At 38.8% G+C, this 23688-nt stretch overlaps 1 protein-coding gene across 1 annotated transcript in view; it reads right to left on the reverse strand.

Annotated features, from left to right (window-relative positions):
• Window positions 1-10431: 10431 nt before the first annotated feature.
• The window catches only part of odad2 (outer dynein arm docking complex subunit 2), an 80090-nt gene continuing 66833 nt past the window's right edge, over window positions 10432-23688 (reverse strand). Inside the window, 3 exon segments of the mRNA XM_048171093.1 lie at window positions 10432-10785; window positions 21253-21474; window positions 21748-21936. Coding sequence (XP_048027050.1) covers window positions 10672-10785; window positions 21253-21474; window positions 21748-21936 — 525 coding nt within the window. The 3' untranslated portion in view covers window positions 10432-10671.

The raw sequence follows: 23688 nt of genomic DNA on the forward strand, positions 1-23688 counted from the left end.
ATATAAAGTGGGACTGATTATTTAGTGTGAATATACTTTGACAGTAAGATGCAGGTTGGCTTGCAAACAGAAATTCTGACAGAAAACATTTTACTCAAACTATGGGCAAAGCAAATGTTCTTCATTACTATTTTATTTCCTTTTCTGCTGGAACAGCATACTTGTGTTTTATTTGCTGAGTTGCCGCAACAGCATCTGCATAAAACAATTAAGTGTTTATGAAGAGCTAACCCAAAATCCACTTACAGGATAGACAGAAGTTTGATGACAAACCAAGATGTTTTATTTAACTTAATGGTGAAATTCCACACCGCTGAAGCTTTCAGCATGTGACCTTGTAGTGCTATGCAAACAAGATGCATTCATGTTTCTCACCGTTTCCAACATGGCAAATCGGAGAGTAATGGAACTGGCCTAAAGTAAATCCAGGTAGTTCTTTTGCCGTAGTTGTAATTTCCTGACATTACCTCGGTGTCAACATGTCTTCTCATTAAAATCTCAAAATCCCTTTTCTGGTGTCATTAATACAGTCTGTCCCTCATTTAAGCCAATATTTTCACACCGGCCACAAGCCTTAAATAGGAGTTGAACAGCCACTGAATGTTGAGGCCACTTAAAGAAAGCCACAGACAAGATTTGTTAAAATCATTGGGCCTTGTGGAAAATATAAACTGTTGAACAATTACACCCATTAGAGATTGTTAAAAGTGATTCAATCAGTGTTTTTCAAATTACCTTCGCACAAGTTAGAGTATGTATACTCTCAGCAGCTTTTTCACACATACTTAAGGCCATTACTGTGTCCAATCTGAATGGCATTAGTGTCTTTCATGCTGGCAAACACAATGTCTTGAAGAATAATTGTATGTTGAGCTGTTGGTTCATTTTTTCCCACCTTTCCTTTCTTTCTCAAGCAGTATTTTTCTTTTAAAGACGGTTTCCTAAAATACATCAATGCCTGTGAAGTATGCGTGTCGTGTTTTGTTTAGTAATCTACTGGGTCGCCTGGCTCTGTGTTTTGGCACGCTGTTATCTTTTCAGGTTGCACTGTTTTCAGAGGTAATACCGTTCCTTTTTTGAAGTGGCTGCTTATTCGTGTGGTTGGTGTATTGAGGTTGGACGCTTCGTGACCTCATATTAAGAAGCTTGTGTGCATGCTGACAGCGCAGGGTTTATTTTAGATTTCAGGAGAACAAAGGAACTTCAATATAACATTACATAGAGCACATTTAGACATGCTGCCATTATGTGATTTACCGATAGCATTACGAGCAACTAGCAGCAGTACATCAAATATGTAAAAACCATAAAAGATTGTGGCACATAAGGATGATTGGCAGCAGTTTGATATATCTGGTCCGATCAGTTACCACCACCTTCTCCTGCTGTGTAAAAATCCAAAGCAAAAAGCTCCCATTACACCGTCTCGAACACACTATATGAGCAGAAAAAAAATCTGATAATCATCAGCAGTTGGCCTGCTGCTGTACTCCCTCTGTCTGTCTTTTTCTGTCTCGGTCTCGACCTCCTCTCTCTTTCTCTCACTCGTGTTGGGTGCTGAGAGCTTGATGAACACATCCTGATGAAAAATCAAGGATAATATCATTCTTGGTCCAGAGCCACAAGCCTCCCAGGTAGGTTTAGAACCCAGAAAGGAGAAGGTCTGTGCTGCTCTAGATCTTATATACAGTATGTCCAAGTGCTTAATGTGTACTGTATGTGGGAGGTAGGTAAGGTATACGTATACATTTATAACTGGTTTCTATCATATATCAGACTCATTTATTGGCATTTTTTCCTATAATATAACTGTAACATGTATATTGTGCTTTTGGTTCTGTCATGTTTGCTTGTGTGCCTGTTCTTTTGACCCAGTTTCCCAGTGTGTTTGATTGTTGTATTCAGTTCACCTGTTGTCTAATTAATTAGTTCCTTGTTTAGTCTAGTATTTATGCTCCTTGTGTTCCTGCAGTCTTTGTCCTGCAATGTTAAGATGTTGTGTGATCTGTTTCCCATGTGAGTTTTGTATTAAAGGCTGTTTCCTGATTTATTCAACATTGTGCGCTTTATATACAACAACCCGTGACAATTACATTATAATATAATATAACCCAGTAGAATACAATCTCTTAATTACTGCAGTTATGGCATAAACGCAGCATAAGCTTGTTGTTTTGATTCTGAAGGAACTGTAAAAGGTGTTCAGTTTTCTTGGAAAGAGACTCTTTTCTGTGTCTGTGCAAGACTTCAATTCATTAGCAGCAGGGCAGCGACTGATGTGTGACACACTTAAAGTGCAGTGAACGGTTAAACAATTGCGCTACAAACTAGTCTGTTTATTAGTATGTTAATAAATTAAAATAATCCAGCAACACAATGAACTGTTTTTGCACAGCTAAATAACAGGAGACTGCTGACATCGAAAGCCTTGCACAAGTTTAAAATGGCCGTGCCCACTCTTATGTTAAAAATAAGGTTGAAAGATAAATTTAATAATTTTCCGTGGGTCTAGTCTTTGCTTTGTTTGAAGTTTGAATCAGGTCTCCTCTGTTGGAGTAGAATTGGCTAGGTTGCACTGACACAAAAAACTAGGGTCCTAGAAATGTAGTCCTAGAACTGCGGTCCTGATTAATGCGAGAAACATTTACATTTAATCATTTAGCAGACACTTTTATCCAAAGCGACTTACAAATGAAGAGAACAATAGAAACAATCAAACCAACAATAGGGCAACGATATGTAAGTGTTGTGACTAGAAAGTTTTTTTTTTAGATAAATAAAAGATATACAGAATAGAATAGTAAGTGCTGGTATTAATGGGTCAAGTGTTGATGAAAAAGATGCATCTTTAGCGGTTTCTTGAAAATGGCTAAAGACTCAGCTGCTCGGGTTGAGTTAGGCAGGTCATTCCACCAGCATGGAACAGTCAAGGTAAAAGTCAGTGAAAGTGATTTTGTGCTTCCAGTTGCAGAGCGCAAGCTTCTGGAGGGCACTGGAGTCTGAAGTAGTGAGTTTAGGTATAGGAGTGCAGAGCCAGTGGTTGTTCTGTAGGCAAACATCAGTGCCTTGAATTTGATTTGAGGACAAACCCACACTTGCTGCAGCATTCTGGTTGCAGAAGTTTGACAGTGGATGCTGGAAGGCCTGCCAAGAGAGCATTACAATAGAACAAGAGCTTGAACAAGGACTTGTGTAGCATGCTCCGATAGGAAGGGCCTCATCTTCCTAATGTTGTGTATGAGGCAAATCTGCAAGACCAGGCAGTTCTAGCAATGTGGTCTGTGAAATTTAATGGATCATCAATCATAACTCCCTGGCTGTCCTGGATGGAGTTATGGTTGACAAACCTACCTGAATAGAGAAGTTGTAATGAGTAGTTCTGTCTTTGCAAGGTTGAGTTGAAGGAGGTGGTCTTTCGTCCATCAAGAAATGTCTGTCAGGCAGGCTAAGATGTGAGCAGTTAATGTCGGGTCATCTGGCTGGAATGAGAGGTAGAGCTGTGTCTCATCAGCATAGCAGTTATAAGAAAAAACATGTTTTTGAATGACAGATCCTAGTGATGACATGTACATGGAGAAGAGAAGTGGTCCACGCACTGAGCCCTGGGGCACCCAGTAGCTAGATGTTGTGACTTAGACACCTCACCACTCCACAACACTAAAAAGGACCTACCTGAGAGGTAAGACTTCAACCATTAGAGTGCGGTTCCCTTCGTCATGATGGTTGACAGGAGGATCTGGTGGTTAAATGTCAAAAGCAACAGACAGGCTACGAGGTAGGAGTCTGTGGCCCATCTTCCGAAGAATGCACACAGGAGAGTAAAGGGCCAGTTTGTTGTTTCTAAGGCTACCACGTACTCCAGCAATGTCTCAGGCCTGCTATGGGGTGGATTGTGAAAAACTTGTGTGTGTGTGTATAGGCCCACAGCATTTAATATTCGTTCCTATATTGTGTTATTCAGTCTTCAGTGCACTCAAGAACTGTGAATATACAGAGTGACATTTTGATTCTCCTTGCGAGTTATTTTGCCAAATCATGCTAAGGGGTATTTGATACAGAGACCAATTCTGTAATTTGGTAACCCGAAATATAACCTTATTGGTGTGATATTGCGTTTCTTTGTGATTCAAAGCCAATGTGATTGTGTGATTATCTCACATTCAGAACATTTGTTCGTTTGAGGTATTTTGACTTTTGACTATTCTGATTTTATTCTAACTGAATCCTTTAAATTTTGTTATCCAAGAGTTTTATTCTTCACAAGTTAATCTTGTTTGAGTATAACTTCAACATTTCTTTAGGCACATATTTATCAAACCTTGTGTGCGCTGTCCTACATAATTCTAAGAAAGACAGGAAGAGGGTGCACAAATATATAATATAATATAATATAATATAATATAATATAATATAATATAATATAATAATTGTGCTTTGACTCTTTCTGCAGGTTATATTGTTAAGCCAGTAGGTGGCATAGATAACTGGTTTTTATGAGTGAGTCATTGAATCATTTACTCAAACGATTTGCTCAAATCACTGATTCTGAACAAATCAAGTGAATGGCTCTGTCATTTTTCATGTGAACTACAGCATCATTTGCATCACTTCACTGACATTCACAAATCCTCTCTTGTGGACTGGTAAAGTGTTTGTTTTCTGTGCACTTCAGAATCTCGCCAGAAGTATTAGTTTTTCAGGCAGTTTTTTGCCTGCTGTTTTATGAATACTGTGAATTTGGATATATTACTCTTTTCACATACTGTTTTTCGCTTCCTATATAGTATAGAAGTATGTATAATATATGGCTTTATGTATAAGCCACTGAATTGTTCGCTCAACTGTTTTGTTAAAAAAAAAAAAGAATTAATTCAGAAAAGATAATAAACAAAGCCTTTAATCCTCTGCCGGCTTGGTTGCTTTGGCAATGGGCAGATATAATGCAAAAGTGGTAATCCCATTAGCTAGCAGTCACCACCCACATTCTGATTTAGCAAATCAATTCAGGCAAATACAGAAAATGTGATTAATATTCATAAGCCCAACAGTCTTCCTGGCATGTGCAACACAGACAAGCAATTAACAATGCAATCTAGTAAAAAGATTATTAATTTTTTTGCTTATTATAACTTAACGCTGTTAAACAGATAAAAACAAATTGTTACATTTTGGTAAGATATAATTTTAAAAAGGTTAAGTTTTTTTTGCTTTCAATTAACTAATTAAAGGTCCCGTTCTTCGTGATCCCATGTTTCAAACTTTAGTTAGTGTGTAATGTTGTTGTTAGAGTATAAATAAAATCTGTAAAATTTTAAAGCTCAAAGTTCAATGCCAAGCGAGATATTTTATTTAACAGAAGTCGCCTACATCGAACGGCCAGTTTGGACTACATCCCTCTACTTCCTTCTTTAATGACGTCACTAAAACAGTTTTTTGACTAACCTCCGCCCACAGGAATTTGGCGTTTGTAGAGTGTGTTTGTCGCCATGTCGTCGAAACGCTGTTATTTTCATCCCGCAGTCCAATCACCGGGTCTGATTCCGGCTCAAATTGATAGGGTAAAATTAAAGACATGTTTACAATAACACTGAGCGCATGCATCTCCACGTTATGGTAAGAGGCGTGACCTTTCCGGGCAAGATATGCGCTAAACTGCTGTTGAATCACAACACAGGAACTGCTGGCACAATCAGAACTCGTTACGTATTTCTGAAGGATGGACTTCATAGAACAAGGAAGTCATCAGCCCCCGTTTTTATGACAGTGGAAACAGCGGTATACAGATAAGTAAATTATGTGAAAAATACTGTTTTTTTACACGCGAAACATGAACACATGTTATATTGCACACTATAAACACGCTTCAAAAAACCACGAAAAACGGGACCTTTAAAAAGCACATATTCTTAAAAGTTCTTATTGTGAAGAGAGGCTGAATTTTCAGATAATTCCTATGCCAGCGGTTGATACCGTACTACAGGTGATTTTTCCTATTATAATAAATTTGTGTACTCTATAAAGTACTACAAGCATGGCCTGTCAGTACCAATGCAGTCTTTATTAAAGTCATTGAGCTCTTTATAGGGGACAGGTCTGAAAGCAGACCCAGACACTGCGGTATTTGCACACTCATTTTTCTGTTTATTTATTGTTAAGCCAGCTAGTTATTTACACTTTATGGATGGGAATGTCAGAATTCATTTGAGGCAGTTAAACCATTTAAGAGAAAAAGAGACAGAGGGAGGGAACTGGAGCAATAAGGAGAGAGTGAGTGAGCAAACCAAAACCATCTAGTTATGCAAAGGCATTACAAGACATATTTAACCTTTGAGAGCGTATTACATTTTGAGGGTTTGTGACCACAAAAGAACAGAAACGTAACAGTTTGTTGCAACATACTGAGCGAACTAGTGCATGTATGCGTGTAAACCCCCCTCCAAAAAAACTCTAAAAAGCTAGTCCAGATCTTTGGATTGAGTACTAAGTGAGCATGCACTTTGAGTGTATTTTCACAGCCGTGATGCTCTGCTACCCATTTGGCTTTATATTAAAACACAGCCTTCTTGTCCTCTTGAAGGGAAAACAAAGCCACTTCTGATATTTGGAAGAACATTTTACTAGTCATTAGTTTCTTTATGAAATATTCTAACCCACTGCCTAGGGAGCTGCGGGAACCTTCCACTTCAAACAGACGCGTTTCATTTTTACAAAAAATAGCACATGCGCACGCACTTGCATTACACCGCTCCATCCCAGCACGACCTTAAGTAAACACACTGAATTATGATTTTATACAAATGAGACTGTATTCAACGTAATTCAATCAAAATCTAATAAGGAAAAGGTTTCTGGTTGTTTTGATGAGGTCATATTTCTTGGTGAGGGCAGAGATGGAGGTTTAGGTGAAGCATGACCGCAACATTTCTCAGCGTATTTCCCTCTCCACTGATTTCCAAATATTAAGGGCTCAACTAGTAATTGTGTGTGTGTGGTGACAAAACCTCTTATTAGCTTTGAATAATTTCCGTGATCAAATAACAGATCGACAAGAAGTTTGCACAAGTAAAGCGCTTTCAGGATACTTTGAGATCCATGTTTTTTTTCCTCTCGCTCAAAGTGACAAAAAAACTTCAGATCTCAGGTAGCTATCAGCAATTTTAAAAACAAAAGTATGTCTGGATAAGAAGTGAACTGAGTCTTGAACATGCTGAGGCAGTGTGGTTGAGAACGGTCTGCAATTTTGAGCTGACAGGGCAGGAAGACAGACGCTAGAGCACTAATTCTCATCCCAATGACTTAAACGTCCTCTGTCCTCAACTCACCATCCCATAAATTCCTGTCCTTCAGTCAAACATGCAACATTTGTTTAATGATGTTAGTTAGGCATGTCCTACTAGTCATCAACCTCAGAGAGAGAAACAGAGAGAGACAGAGATGGATGAAGGGGGGAAGTAAAAAAGAAGGGTAGCGGTTGTAACATCTGCACTGCTTGGGTTTAAAAAGGCCTTATTTATTTTTGGTGATCAGAGTCGTATACTCAGAAGACAATGATTCTCATTTAGAGTCTCTTAGTTTATAGTCAGTTGAAGTAAACTGCACTTAGCCATACATGATAGACTCAACACAGGAGAATCAAGTATGACAAATGCGGAGCCACAGGAAATCAGTTGTAATCAAGCTCGATATTGATTTCAAAAATTCAAATATTCAGTTCCGTTTGTCTCCTACTTTGTCTTTAAATGACATTTACTGTAGAAAGACCGCAATGTGATTTCTTGGTAGTTGGTTATCGTCACAAATGTGGGTCTGATTTCACTTAGATGTCATGTGACGGTTTTGGCCAATGACTTTAAGAGTCTTCTCATATAGATGTCTGCATGAAATTAAATTTTTTAGTCCTGCTTCCGCAAGATGCCGTCCTGCTCCCTCCCGCAAAAATATAAAAATATATATTTTTAATAATGTATTAGTAAATATTGAAATCAATATAAACTTAAATTAATAAATGCTTAAGAGATATTTTTCATTGTTGGCTCATGTTAACTAATGAATTTACTTGAACTCCATCACCCTCCTGGACCAGTTTATAGAGCTTTCGGCATCCTTAATGTGGGGGTGGGGGTGTTCTGTCATCAATCCCCTGTTTATGTTTCAGGACTTTATTTTGAAATTCTTTTGTCTTGTTGTGCCTGTGTTCTCTTCCTGTGGTTTGTTCCTGTTTGCTTTTGTCTCCACAGTTTCCCTTATTAGTTACCATGATGACTAATCACCTTCACCTATTTCTTGTTAGCCTTGTTACCTAGTGTATTTATACCCTTGTGTTTCAGGGAACGTTTACACGACAACAATGTAATAAAAACGCTGTATTATGCATACCAGACAAGCAGTTGGCGATGTCACTTTGTGCGTACATACGTATTCTTTTACAGAGCACTCACCTTGCTCATGCCTCTCCACCTTATTTTTACAGTTTACTGCACTTTGATATTCTTCTTGTTATTTCCCTATAGTGGCTACTTCAACTTTGAAACCCGTTTTAAAAAGTTTGCATTTTCAGGCCACCAAAATGCCATTGTCATGTAAATGAATGGCCAAAACGTTTTTAGTTGAAAACGGTGTCGTGTAAACAGCCCCTCAGTACTTGCTTGTTGGTCATTGTCTTTACATCTCAATGTAAAGCTGTTGAATCTCCTGTGTTTCCTATTTCTTCATGTTTGGATTATTGCCATCGGCTTCCTGTTTGGATTATCTTTGTGTTTGTGTGTCTATGGAATAAAAACTTCTTGCTAATAGATCATCAACTCTCCTCGTCCATGCATACCCATGACACCTGTGCTTGTGAACCATTTTTGTTGCTCAGTAGACAAATAACATTCTGTACCTTAAAAACATAAAATACATTTGAAAAACTTGTATTTTATCTTTACATATTTATATTTTATGGGACCCCCAAGCCATTCCATGCATGCTCTGCAAAAGGTAAACACTGTAATATATAATGAAAAAGATGGATGCATAGATGTGTACCCTCATAATGAGGAATCTGGTTCACAAATCAGTTAGAGAGGCAAAATATGTATCTTCACATATTTATAATAACAGAACTATTGACAAACCATGTTACTTAATGTGGTAATATCTAAATTAATAATCGGTAATATTACTGATTTGACTGCACTGACACTATTGAATGAGAACTGAGCTGGGTGATGAAATCACCCACCGTAGAGCTGCTTAATAGCTGAATTAAACTCATTTCATAATTGATTAACTTTACACAGTTATTGAACTGAACTGAATCAACACTGAGCTGACTTGATCTGAATAATGTCACTATATTGTCTTTTTTAGAGCTGCTTTACGCTAGAATCGGATTATGTTTGCACCATAGATCATTATTTTCCTGTTTATCACTTTAAAGCTGCTTGAAACAATCTGAAGGTAACTTGACTTTATTTTAGTAATAAATATTAATATAGTTGAATCAACCTATCTACTGTAGGTTACACCAACTAAAGTCAAAAATCGGGTTCAGATCAGGTAAAAACTTTTTACAGTGCAGCACTGACATTTAAGTCAAATATAATGTTATATGACAAATTTCCACTGCTTGTTCCACTAGTTTGCGTAATTGTATATTTGCTTGTTTTGTTGTTTTGCATTCATTATATCTGGTAGAGAAAGTACTGGACATTGGATTTATGCCGATAATATAAAACATGATTATTTTTAAGGATTACATTTTATGGGTCTGTCTGAGCAAAAGGCACGCTGCTGCTGTACTGTTGAGGTGGTCTCATTTTCCTCATACACGCTCCTACGTTTAACAGGCAAAATTAATGAGGACATTGAGAGAAGCCATCACCATATTTTTTCAATAACAAATAATAACGCAAAATACTCCATCTCATCAGGGAACTGCTGCATGTCAATTATGCACAAAATCATATTTACTCAGAAGGGACCTGCAACTGCACTGTTCCAAGTACTCCAAGCACTGTGCCCATTCACGTCACCATTGATTCAATTTATGAGCAATCTTTCACATTAATGGGACTGTCTTTGTCTGCTTGAAACTATCACCAAATCATGTGTGTAAGTGTGTTTTGTTGGTTATATTTTCTCTAAATGTTTGTGTGCAGTCTTCATAACTGTGTTTGTGAGCATGTGAGAGAGGAAGAAAGTATGGTGAGTGCTTCTGCTTTAATCAGTAAGCATTCTTTAATTACAGGGTTGCAGATGTGCCTTTTATTCAGACATGTGGACATCAGTACCTGCTGCATTTGTGAATTTGTTGTATTCATGCTCTAAACCATTTCAGAGAATGCAAACTGTGGAACATTTGGTGTGTACACTCAAAGAAGAAGAAAGCATTTATTGTTATTGTTAAATTAAATCCTGTGATGAGGAAATTGAGGGAAAAAGCTGAGACAAGGGTGAGCCAGGTTTATGTGGACTCCAAAGAATTAATTAAAGACATGCTTAGCTTTGGCTAAATGCTTCCTATTATTACAGAGCTGAAGTAAAATATAAATAAACACACGCTGGTCATCACAGCTGATCCTTTTATACTCATTGAGTCGATACCAGGGGGTAAAAAGTACCAAAGTGGGCAACAAATTTGTTTGAGATCGGGAGGAAGATTATATCTGTGTTGCTTGCGGTCACTTTTTACCCATATTTAGCCTTGTCATTGGCCAGCGCCAGGCGTCGAATGTTAGCCACACAGCTGGCTGCTGCCTCCTGTAGAATCTCGTCCGTGGATCCGATCATGACGAGCAGGAGCTGTGACGGAGAGAGGAACATGTCAGAAACAGCCATCATAACAATCCAATAATGAAAACGCTGGCCAACATTCTCCTTTCATTAGACAGAACGAAAACCACATAGCTACAATAACAGTCATTCACGAAGGCCTCTTACAAGCAGTTCTTTCCTGGGGCTTGAAGGAGACATCTAATCTGTTATTAAGCTATAAATGCAACTGTTTGCACACTGCAGACTTTTGCCAGAGGAGTTTACAGCTCCTGCGGCTGCCAAGGCTCGCTGCCTACTGGATGGCAGAGCACTGCGCCGGCTCATTAACTCACATATCAGTGTGTTTGTGTGTTTAGTTATGTTGAGAGAGGTAAGAGGTAGAAAGTGAGAATATGGCACAGAACGTTTTTGTGAGTGAGTATATTAGCGGAATTGTGTTTGTTACAGTAATGAACAGGTTTAGTAGTTGTTTATAAACTCTCCTCTGAACATTTGGCCATGTACTAAACCACACAGTTTGGCCGAACCCTCTCTCAGATCAAAGGTCATATCAGATCCCTCCACTTCAGCCTTGTGTAACGTGCCTCTTTTGATCCGTGTTCTCAAAAATGGGTTCCCTGACTCTAAAAAAGACCAGCACATTCTGGCTATATATTAAAATGTTTCCTTCTATTGTACAATGAGAGTTACTTATTATACTGTCACACAAAGTGAACCCAAGGGGTAGAGTTTGTGCCAATGCCACACTGTGGTTAAGTTATACAACATGGTACAATGCAGTTGTCTTTCTGTCAAGGGAGGGAGAGAAACAGACACAAAGATTAGTGGCGAGTTGTGTTCATAAACCTAAATAAACACAAACTGTGGGAAAACACACTGGAACAACAAGTATCCGAAATCTGTTTGGTATATGCATGTCCCTCACTGCAGTACCAATAGGAGGTCATTAATTGAGCCTCATCCAGTACATCCCAGCACAATTAGGCTAGCCGTTTTACTTTACCAAGCAGGCCTTTGTCAAATCAGACTCCCAAGACTCCCAAATTTTTTGATTTGATACAAATATACTGGCAATAAATTAATTAATAATTATATTAAATACAGTCTGTTCACTTATTCAGCATTTCAGAATTTTAAAATTTTGGCTGATAGAAATACTGCGAGTCAATGATTATTTTCATGTTATGGCCAATAACCAATAAAAGGCCAATATTAAAATTTGATAGTAAACTAGAATAAAAATAAAACAAAAAAACCTAAATTATACAATTTAAAGGTGCTGTATGCGATCTCTCAAATTCGTTGTTGAAGACTGTTGATCTCTGAAATCAGCCCAAACAAACCCACCCCTCTCTTCATTACTCCGCCTCCAAAACTCACACTCCAATCCTAACCACCCCGCTCCAAGTCTATCTCGAACCCAGACCCGATTGCTGCTGGCATTCGAGGCGAGTGCACTACCAATGGCGCTAAACTCCGCATTCTCTATCGGTCGGCAGTGTGCAGTAGTTTAAGTGCAAAACTCTCACTATCTGGCCACTGTTACACTTGCAATGCGAGTGGGTGTCTGTTTATCAAAGCTGACATGCAACAAAATGCTTCACGAAAAATAAAGCGCTGATGATGAACAAACGACAAGCACAAAAAAATGAATGTACAGTACATAGTAAATACAAACAAGAGTTTGTTGTTAATCGCCAACAGCACAGCAGCTTCATACAATCAAAACTCAGTGTTATTTACATGATAAGGAATCAAAGAAGCCTCTGCGTCTGTTTTCAGGCCTTCCCAATTAGCTCTCTCCAGTGCTGGAAAGCTTTTCTAATATTAACGCGGGTCCTAAAGATCTTGCCCAGTCGTTACCCTTCATTCCAGTGATATTCTTTTGAGCTGTTTTGTATTGTGTCCCATCTCTCATTCTGCAGTTTTTTTTTTCCTTTTTCCTTATTTTCAAATCTTCTTCTTGCTCATTCTCTCTCCTCGACCGTCATATGCCCCCTAATGCTGACTGGTTAGACATTTGTTGTTGGTATCAGCCCGACTAACTTCCAAACAGTGTATTTGAAGTAATACTGAGTCCACCTTTAAATGCATTTTAAGTGAATTTAGGAATCACATCATTATAATGTACAGTATAATGGTGGATGCTGCACATTGGTGTTGGTTGAGCAGATTGCCCCTTCCGTATGTAAAGTGCTTTTAGTACCCAGAAAAGCACTATATAAAATCTAACAAATTATTATTATTATATTATTATAAAAATGGATATTCATCTTGAAATTTGCTAAAGAGTTAACATTTAACAGTGTTGTTAAATTATTAGTTAACTTTAAGTGAGCATTAAATGACAGTGTAAGGGGCCATTCACCCAGAACGTGTTTTTTCAATCCAATGCGCTATACTTCCGTTGTTTTTCTATGTAAACACGGACATGTATGACCATTGTGTTCACGTCCTGCGTCTTTTGCAGGGTTTCACGCATGATACGGCGTTCTAAAAATGCGGCGCTCAACTTTTAAAAAATGCATCTCGAGACCTTGCGCTTTTTTTTCCAGTCCGCTGCCCGCGTCTTGCATTTTTCAAAGCAAAAAACGCGTTCTGTGTGAATGAGCCCTAAGGGGATGTAAGGGGATATGAACATTAAATATTAAATATCCAATATAGACTGAAAACAAAAACAAAAAAACACGGTAGCACTTTATTTTACATAACTGTTTCGCATGTACATACTATGTACTTAATGTAGTAATAACAAAAACTGGGTTAGAACTAGGTACTAACCCTGAACCTACCCCTAAACCTATCCTTAACCTATGTAATTACCTTATATTACCCAGTACTTTCTTATGTAAGTACACTGCAAGTACATATAAGGGCATGTACTGTAAAATAAAGTGCAACAAAAAACTCTAATACTGACCAATAACCAACAAGACACCAATATAAAGTACAGTACATTCTTAGAATTCAGTCTAAAACAGTATTAGTGCTTTTGGATTAGGCTATCAGAATCAGTATAAATTGTGTTAGGGTAAAGTTCAAACTCTTTACATGTTATACACACACACACGCACCAAGTTTATATAGACAACACTGAGCCAAGGCACAGACAAGCAAGACATTCCCAGAATTCCCTGCTAAAAGTTCAATAGTGAAGAATAAACAGATGGAAAGACTAATATTCTATGTGTGAGCTCCACCAGATTGCTGAACTGACATACACGTAAAACTGGGAAAACAACAGCTTTGATAGCATCTCTCCTCCTGTAGAGTCTTTATTTGTTAAAACCGCTTCCAAGTTCTTCACATAATTTCAGCATTATGAATGTATCAGTTATCGTGTTCAGCTGGATTTGCTGTTTTTAAAATAGATCCTAAAACACCTCGAAGAGGCGAACGGATGCAAGCGCGAGGCCGCAGCAACATGCCAGCACGTTCAGACAAGCTGCTTTTGTGAGCAGTCAGAGGATGCCCGCGACAGGGTCAGCTACCGTTTGCCAGAACTCATAGAGTGTTATTCAGCCGTGGCCAGACAGGGGCTCCTAGGGCCTGGAGCGGAGCCTCAGATAAGCACTGCTCTCTGTCTACCCCTGCCCCTCTCTGCTCTCCCAGCTGGTTTCTGAACAGACTATAATAGTCCACTTGTTAAATACTCCCAAACCTCAGTAACATGATAACTTGCCTCATGTTTGAAAAATGAATGAAAGCCTCTAAGACTTTCTTCTGTCTTATACGCCGCAAGGGCGGGAGGATCCTGACCTCCAGGAAGGTAGAGCGAAAACATGTTTTCCCAGGCTTCTCTTTCAGCTCAAGCACATGTACATAAGTTCTCACACATGTACGCATGCTTGCACACACATACTATGTCACGCATGTAGGTGTTGCGGTGTTAAGTGCAGCAGCGGTAAGCTGCCGTTTCCTGAGGAGAAAAGCCCCCCGTCCACCCGCCTCTCCTTGTTCTCGTCCTCTACCCTCACTCTTTACTACATATTGCACTTTCCTTCTCCATTAACACCATTGAAGGACTATAGGACACAGTTTTAAATGGCTTGTGTCCTAAATGGCCTGAGGAACTGTTCTTGTGATCTCCAATAAACACACAAACACAAAAATACAGTAGTTCATTGTTTGTTCATGTTAGTTCACAGTGTATTAACTAATGTTAACAAATACAACTCTTGATTTTGATCATGTAAATGTTGAAATTAACATTAACAAAGATTAATAAATGCTGTAGAAGTGCAGTTATTAGCTCATGTTAACTAATGTAGTTAATGTTAACTAATGAACCTTAGTGTAAAGTGTTACCAACTTATTTATTTCAGTTAGTGACCAAGGCAACATTTCTAATTTTTGTTTAATTTCTTTCTCTGTTTTTCATCTAATATTTATATTTTATTTTAAGCTAATTCAATTTAAATTACTGAAATTTCAATTATTAGTTTTAGTTTTTAGTTTTAGTTAACAATAACAACACTGGCCTGAAATTGTATTATTTACACATTAGTAGAGATACCATTTCTTCCAAGCAAAAAGGACATTACAACTGAAGTATAGTGAAATGAATTGAAATCAGAGCTTGTGACTCAAACTGAATTGGGACATCTGTATTGATACCAAGCCCTACTTTATATAAGAGGAAATTTACTGATGCATCAGTAACAGAACAGAAGATGCATCTCTTTTTTCCTTTCTTTTACTATTTTCCATTTACTCTTTTGGGTTGTCTTACCTTTTGCAACATTTTCCAGGCTGCCCCCTTCTTTTTTATTCTTATGACTTGCTAAGAAACAAGAAAATGGCTTTTCACACAAGAAAATGAAACAAGAAAAGGCATTTTTTGCTCTTAACCTCGAGTTATTATTGTTCTAATCCCTGCTTTTATCTCTGGTTAATGGAATGTTTCACACATGTAATTTAGAAATGGAGTTAGCGCTGCTTTTTACCCAGGGTTATGAAACCCTGCTACAGAGCAGGTGTTAACCCCACAATTGCAATGCCAAACTTGTAGAGTGTGAAACAATGCAGTATTAGAATGTTACGGCTAGATGCTTAGCAACAGACACTCACTTGTGTGCCTCATATTCACGTGGCTTGTACAGTCACATAAACACCACATGCTCTACAGTAGGGGAAAAATGTCAAATGGTGACAGAAAATGCAACTATTGGAGTTAAGAAAAGACCATTTCATTTTTACCTTTATAGTCCGAAAAGTCCATCCAGTATAACTTGATAGACACTGCAAATATGCAAATAAGAACAATAACTCCAGGGTTTAGAAATGTATGTGTGAAATGGTAGCTTATGAATACCCAGGGTTTAAAATGACCCAGGGTTAACTATTTCAAGTGTGAAAAGCCCTAAAGTCTTTTAAGGCTGTTCATGTCATCTGAACACATCTCTTAAACCTTTTTCTACTCTCACACCTGAGATATCCTGCATTCCTCACCTCAGACGAAACAGAGGATCGAGTCATGCTGTTTCAAGACATAAAACACTGCAAACTTCAGACACATGCTACAGTAGCCAGATCAGAGCACCCAGCGAGAGAGAGAGAGAGCGAAGGGAGACTGAATAGCCTGAGTGTGTATAAGGACGTCATCTGCTTGCCATATTCACAGCAGCTTTAACCTGCTACACACAGACCATGACTAAAAGGAAACGTATGGAATATTTCTACAGGTCGAGGTTGAATCATGATCTTTTTATTTTGCACATTTATGCTCATTTGCACACACATCTTTTTTTTTTTTTTTTTCAAAAACATAAACAAGACAGGAGGGAAAACATACAGGCTCAGGACAGTAGCAAAATCAGAGGACTTCCACACATGGCAAGCGCAGGTTCGCAGTCCACAAAAATTACAGTCTAAGCCGCACAAAACATACCAGGATCTGGCAACTCACTCCACTTGGAATCCTCTCTGATGAAAATGGCTGATAATTACAGTTCGAATTTTGTAATTTGTCTCGCAAAGGTATTTTTGCCCATGAAAGGGGTTCTTTAATAGAAAAATCTAGCTAAAGCTGTCTGCGGGGATTTATGGTTTCAACAAACAATCTGCAAAGCTGTGGCGGTGTGCTGGAGGGAAAGAGAGACCGGATGAAAAGAGTTTTCTGAGCATCAGCCACAACGAGGCACATCCGAATGAAAGCTGTGAGATACTGAGCGTACGTGTCAAATCAAACGGAGCATGATTAATTGACACATGCTACAGGACGCTCATAGACACAACATGTTGAACAGTGTTCAAAGAGAATGTGTGTATGTGTCCTAGCCATATTAGTTCCCAAGTGGGCTGAACTTTCATACGTCTGTTTTTCGAGGTGTAACAGACTTGTAAAATCACAAAAGGCTTTTGTTTCAGAACCAATTTAAAATGTTCTTTCATATTTTATGAAATATTCAAATGGAATGTTAAAAGTAGTTTTTTTGAGTTTAAATAATTTGTGTAAAAAGTGTAAAGGCAGAATTTGGAGAAGCTGGAGGGTGCTGAGACCATCTCTAATGTATTTTCCAGCGTGAAATATTTTCTTCTCAATGCTTAATTTCCTTTGCTAAAGCTTAGGGGACTGGGTTCTACACCATTAAGAACGTCAAGCAGCAAAGTTACAGACAGAACATAAGTCTAAGAGGGCACAGCATGCAAAGCGAGAAAGAGCGAAGGAAATCATTACAGCTCTAAGCTGTTGGGTGTACAAGAGCTTCTGACTCTGAAATACGATTGCAATAATAGCAAGAGACAGTCTTGAGTTTTACACCCCTTCATAAATTAGACTGCAGTGCAGACACCGTTCCCCGATAAACTCTCTCTCGAAACCCATTTTCAATGGCAGGAAATATTGTTTTAACACATCTTCTGTCACATTAGCCTATATATCATATTTTAAATGTACGGTTGTGCTCAGGTGGAAGTATAAAATACATCAGTCAGAACAAGTTAAAAAGGTAATGAGGGCACAAATAACAGCTGGTTGGTGCAATACATGCAGACACATGCATTCACACAGACACAAACACTGTGCTGTCCAGTTTTTGTCATTGCTTGAACCGGGCAAAAAAACATTCGCCTTAACGACTTTTGCAAATTGGACATTACTCTTTTGGAACACCCAAAGTTCAGTCCAGCCTCCAATTATGGGCTGAGCTGAACCACATTCACTGCACCAGCACATCAGACTACAGAACACCATTAAAGGAACATGGGAAAAAATATTTGGCTGCAACACGACAACCACTCTCATAATTTATATCCAGTTGTTATTGGGGGTGTGGGGGAGGCTTTTTAACTGTATGTATGAGCTCTCAAACTGTTTTCTCATGTGAAAATCTCATTGGGAAAGCAAAATGTGGTTAAATTTGAATATTGGCAAAACATGTTTTTTTTTTTTCTTTCTCCTAAACTGAATTACAGTGGTCATGGCAAAAATAAAATGTCATACATCTTTAATTGAAGAATACATAGTTCACTAGTGTTAACTGCAAGCACATTCATCAGATAGAGAGTATCTTGGGTCTAGGTTTAGCCCAGTCTGAGTAAATGTAGGTTATTGGTTTAGGCTATAAAAGACCTCTTAGTCTTGTACTGTCAGAAAAAAAAAATGTGCAAAAATAGTACCTCTAGAGAGCAGGAGTGTCCAAACTCGGCCCTGGAGGGCCACTGTCTTGCAGAGTTTAGCTCCAACTTGCTTCAACACACCTGCCTGGAAGTTTCTAGTATGCCAAGTAAGACCTTGAGTAGCTGGTTCAGATGTGTTTAATTGGGATTGGAGCTAAACTCTGCAGAACAGTGGCCCTCCAGGAGCAGGACTGGATACCCTTCTAGAGGTACAGCAAATTGTCATTGGAGGGACATCCTTATCTACCCCTAAATGATGCATAGTTGTTTATTTGAGTAGTAATCTGTAAAAGATGTTCCTTTAAGGCTACTGCACCAGTGACAAGCTATTGTACCCCTAAAGGTACACTTTATATATTTACACATTATATAAGTATACTTTATGTAGTAGGTATACTAATATCAATGTACTAGTAGTATACTTGTAATTGTACTATTTCAATACTACCTGGGACTAAATTGGCCCACTTTTTAGTATATAAAAGTATACTTTTAAGTATACTTTAAGTGTAACAAATCACCTCATTTCTCAAATAAAGTCTGAAAACGACTTTTCGAAAACGAAGATTCAGTATCTCTAAGCCCTGCCTTTCCAAGAGCTGCTCTGCTCTGATTGGTCAGATGCGATTAGTCAACCACTTACTTCGGAAACAAAATGCCCATTACCATAACTGAATTTCAGCTCCAGAGGCTTCCTAAATCCACAGCGATTCACTGTAAAGACAGTAAAGTTGGCGTTGATTTTACCATATCAATTTGAGCTCAAGTTGCATGAAACAATGGAAGAACCAGTTATTCAACCTGAACCTCCATCGCAACGACAACTTGAGCAGGACATTTCTCAGTGGTAAGTTTTTGTTGACATTATGAAATGTTGCAACTGTAATTCCTCTACAGCATTAACAAGCATATGTCCATCAACAATCCTATGTGTATATTTCTAATTTATTGAGGTGCACTCAATAAATGGTCAATGAAGACCATAGGCTGGCATTATGCAAATGTGTTACATTGTTTTGTATCAATGTTACGGAAGTAAGACTGGTATTACTGACGACTCGTTTCGGCAGTTCAGAATCGGTCTCTTTTGGGAGAAAATTCCCAATTCGCATACTATCCGTCCTAAATAGTATTCGGAAAAAGAATTAGTATGTCCCAAATCGTAGTATGTTGAAATGAGTATTCCAAAGATACCCGGATGGTCTACTTTTTCCGGTTAGAATTCAAAGTGCAGATCCGTGTACACTTCTAACAGCTAATATTACCCATAACACATTGCGCTGTGGACGAGGATTCGATTAGAACTACAAATATGAATAAAAAGTGTTAAAAAAAACTACAAACCTGATGGATGTGCGAGACCGAAGGTTAAGCAGGGCGGTTAAGATAAAGGTGCTTGAATGATTAATAATCAGTATAACCTGACGAAAAGATATTTATTAAATGTTATCCACATTATATTTCATCTGCAACAGCATTGTGAACTTTTATAACGATGCATTTGGTCATTATCTTTTAAATGCATCGTTATGCAAAGATGAGAAGAGTTCTCTGCATGAAAGACCGGACTGGCAGATAAACGTGCAACTACATTTCTCTCCGAAACAGTAGGAAATTAAATTGAATGTGGAGGATTTTAATTGTGATAAGATGATTGACAGGGTAGTTTAAACAGTTACAGGTTGCGTAACTAAGCGACAGAACGTCCGTTAAAGACGCAAATATGACGAGGCAGTATGTCCCAAAGCTTGCATACTCTTCTGCTACACACTCAAAAGTTTGTACTTTTTCTTTACAAAAACAGTACATACTTTTAGGACGTAGTATAAGTAGGCGAATTGGGACGCAGCAATAAACTTTGTTTAAATTTGTTGTTCACTTTGATCTTCTAAACTATTCGGACCTTTTGCATTCACAAACAGCTATATTACACACTGCAATGAAAGGTAATATCTGAAAAAGCATAATAGAGGCACTTTAACTAATAATAAAGATTAATAGTGTAACAAATGTATTGCTCATTGTTAGTTAATGTTAGTTAATGCAACAATTGTAAAGTGTTACTGAAGCATAGCTGTTGCAGTCTAGACCTGTCACTCTAACAGCCACATCTTGAAATGCTTGATTTTTGGCATTAGCGGAGAGCATTTTTCCTTAAATAACCCTGTAAGCACTACAATAAAACCTACATCACACCTAACGCATAAATCTGTTTAGTTACTTGTAAATTGAGCAATTATTACCGAAAGTTTTAAAGACCATGTAAGGCACTGTTGTCTAACATAGTGTGTCTTTTGATTTGAGTGCCATATTGAGTGGATTCCAGAAACTGCCACTCAAAAAGTATCCCAGCAGTGTTCTGTCACTCCAGACCAGTCTGCACTGGCCAAAGTCATGCCACAGTCACATTCTGCTCCTTCTTCCCAGCAGCTTGCTGAGCAACCGTTCCCCGCGCAACAGCCTTTCAATGCTCAGCAGCCCTGGCATGCTAGGGCACAGGGGATAACTGGGGGGTGGCGGAGCGAAGCTCAGTATACACACTGCTGTTTGCTCTACTGAATTCCCATGACGGTTAGAAAACGTTCTCATTTCCGCCAACCCTACCCCCCCAAAAACCCATCGCCCCACTTCGAAAAATAAGAAAACATGCCTTGTTCTCTTACCCTCATTGCTTGAAAACATTTTGAAATACATCCTTTCAAAGCAGTGATGTTTTTACATGTCATAAGCTGCAGTGTGCCAACTCTGCTTGTGCTACGGAGAGAGCTCTCATCCAAGAGGATTTAGCAGCTAGCAATGCATAAAAGGAGATGTATAAGCAGGTTATTGGTTTTGGTTACAGGTTATATTATTAACATGAAGTATGATTAGTACCTTGACCACTCCGTTTTCATGCATGGTGATGCAGTTGTTAGGGTCTTTAGACAGCTCAAACAGAGCCCGGGCTGTCGCTTGGTGCACTGAAGGGTCATTTGAGCGAAGGTAGCGTACCAGTGGAGCTACGGCTCCAGCCTCCCCAAACGACACACAATTACTTCCCCACATACAGCAGCAGGCGATGGCCTCTGCTAGGTACCGCCGTAACTTATCGTCCCCCTGCACATCCACACAAAGAGAGAGACAAAGAGAAAACCTAAATAAATAGAGTTTCTCATTTTCACAACTTATTACTATTTATTTTCAGTAACAGAAAAAGTACATTAATATCCCAAGGTGTCTATACAAGTTCTCCAAAAGTGGCTTTATTAGAATAATCAAAATGCCTTTAAGACACCTATTGTGAAATGACGGTATGAACTTCAAGGGTCTTATAGGACAATTCCAGAGATGTGAATTTGTGATGTGAAACATGGCTAGAGCAGCACTCACAGTGTTGGTGAGATTGGCCAACATGGGAACCACACCATGGTCTGTAATAACAGCCAGGTTCTCCACATCTTTGGCAATTTTGGCAATGGCTGCACACACGCTGGCCAACACATCTTTATTCTGTGATTTTAGCAAGTTGACAATGAGCTCCAAACCACCCACAAAGGAACGCACCATTTCCCCAGCATCCTGAAACACAGAAGAAAAAACAAGAAATTGTAAAGAATTGTATTTATACACAAAAAAATTGCTGACTGAGAAGGCTATTTTGTGCTTTATCATGTGAAATCATTCACTGAACTATTGAGAATAGCTACATTTCTCGTATGATACTAGGAGACACTCCAGCATGCTTTGGGATGTGGCACAGACTGTGAGATTCAGCAAGTCTGTACTTATTCTGTCACACAGGAAACCTGGGGCAGGTTGAATAAACCGCTAAGACTAGTCTTAAAAGTTAGACATAACATTTTTTTCAAGACTGGTCCTAACTTTTTAAAGTCAGTTACATGAAAAGGTAGATCAGACTAATTTGGAATTAGAAAAGTAAGACTGATTACATCTTGACTAATTGCTAGTTGGTCAAATTAGTTCTTAAGACACAGCCTTAACATAGTGGCAAAGTTTATGCAACTGGCCACTGTACATGTCAAACTTAATCAGTCCACACTACCTACAGAATATACTCACCCTAGAAAGGTGAGTGTGTGTGAGTAAAGCAGAGCTGGTTTTAAGCTTCATGGCACCCTGATAGAGTGCATGCAAAGGTCTCTGGTCACATGGAAGCTCATGCCAGGCAGCACAGGGCCAACCACAGTAGAAGAGTGGAAATTAAAAATACACATGCCCGCACATATCGCACAGAAATGGCAACTTTAGCTACTCTTTTAGTTCTAGTCCAGTCATTTCAGTGGTACCAGAGGGTATGTAGCATGCCAGCATGGCACCAGGCTGTTTAGAACAATTATAAAATAGTACAGTGATATCTTTATTAACGTACAGAAGCATATCATTACGGTTTTGGAATCAGATAAAGCCAAAGATTCGGTAAGGAAGCCTTTCTTGTATAGTGGAATGATTATGGAGTACCACAGGTTGCTGCTTCAGTTCTAGTCATGTACAACAAGATACAACCATGTCTTGAGTTCACCTCCATGTGAATTGGATCCTCCTAACCCAGAGAACAAAGTCTAAAGTCCCCGAACCTCTTGTAAGTGCAACCCTCTGGGGTTCTCCTGAGAACAATAAAATCTGTTCCTCTATAACCCTGTATTTCATAACACAGCTTAACCCTAATAAACCCTTGTACACAGAACAGTAAAAAGCAGTCTTCCACCCTGCAGACTCAGAAAGAGAAGCTGAGACCCAGCGCAGGTCAAGTGTGCAGAGTGCAGTGAAGACAGCAGCATCAGAGAGGAGCCTCTAAAGTCATGCCAAAGGATGAGCTTTGTGTTTAGTGTGTCTGGGCAAAGATCAGGGAGGAGAGGGGAGGAATCTGCAGCGTGTCTCACACAGGAAATGGCAGTACAGGAATACTGATGAACACTGGGAAATAGAGAGGGAGAGAGAAAAGCGGGAGCAGAAGAGGAAGTATAGCAGAGCCACCAGCTGCGGAGGGTCACTGAGGAACCCTTTCAACCCAGGGCCCACAAAAACATCCCCAACTAAGTTCCACATCAGCAAACACAGCACGAAGTAAGACATGCAGAGAGGGAGGAAGAGTGAGGGAGAAAGAGAGAGAACGGATGAAACACAAACAGTCTACAAAAACCAATGTAAGCCAAGCTGAAAGAGGGAGAGGAAAAGGCCTGAGGGATAAAAAGGGAAGAACAAGATGCTGAGAGTGTGAATATGAGAGATAAAATTGAGGGAACTGCTCTCAACAATTATTATAGCATTAAGGGAAGTGAATGAGAGGTATAACATTTTAAAATGTATCCA

This window comes from Megalobrama amblycephala, linkage group LG20 (genome assembly GCF_018812025.1).
Source record: "Megalobrama amblycephala isolate DHTTF-2021 linkage group LG20, ASM1881202v1, whole genome shotgun sequence".
Taxonomy (NCBI): Eukaryota; Metazoa; Chordata; class Actinopteri; order Cypriniformes; family Xenocyprididae; genus Megalobrama; species Megalobrama amblycephala.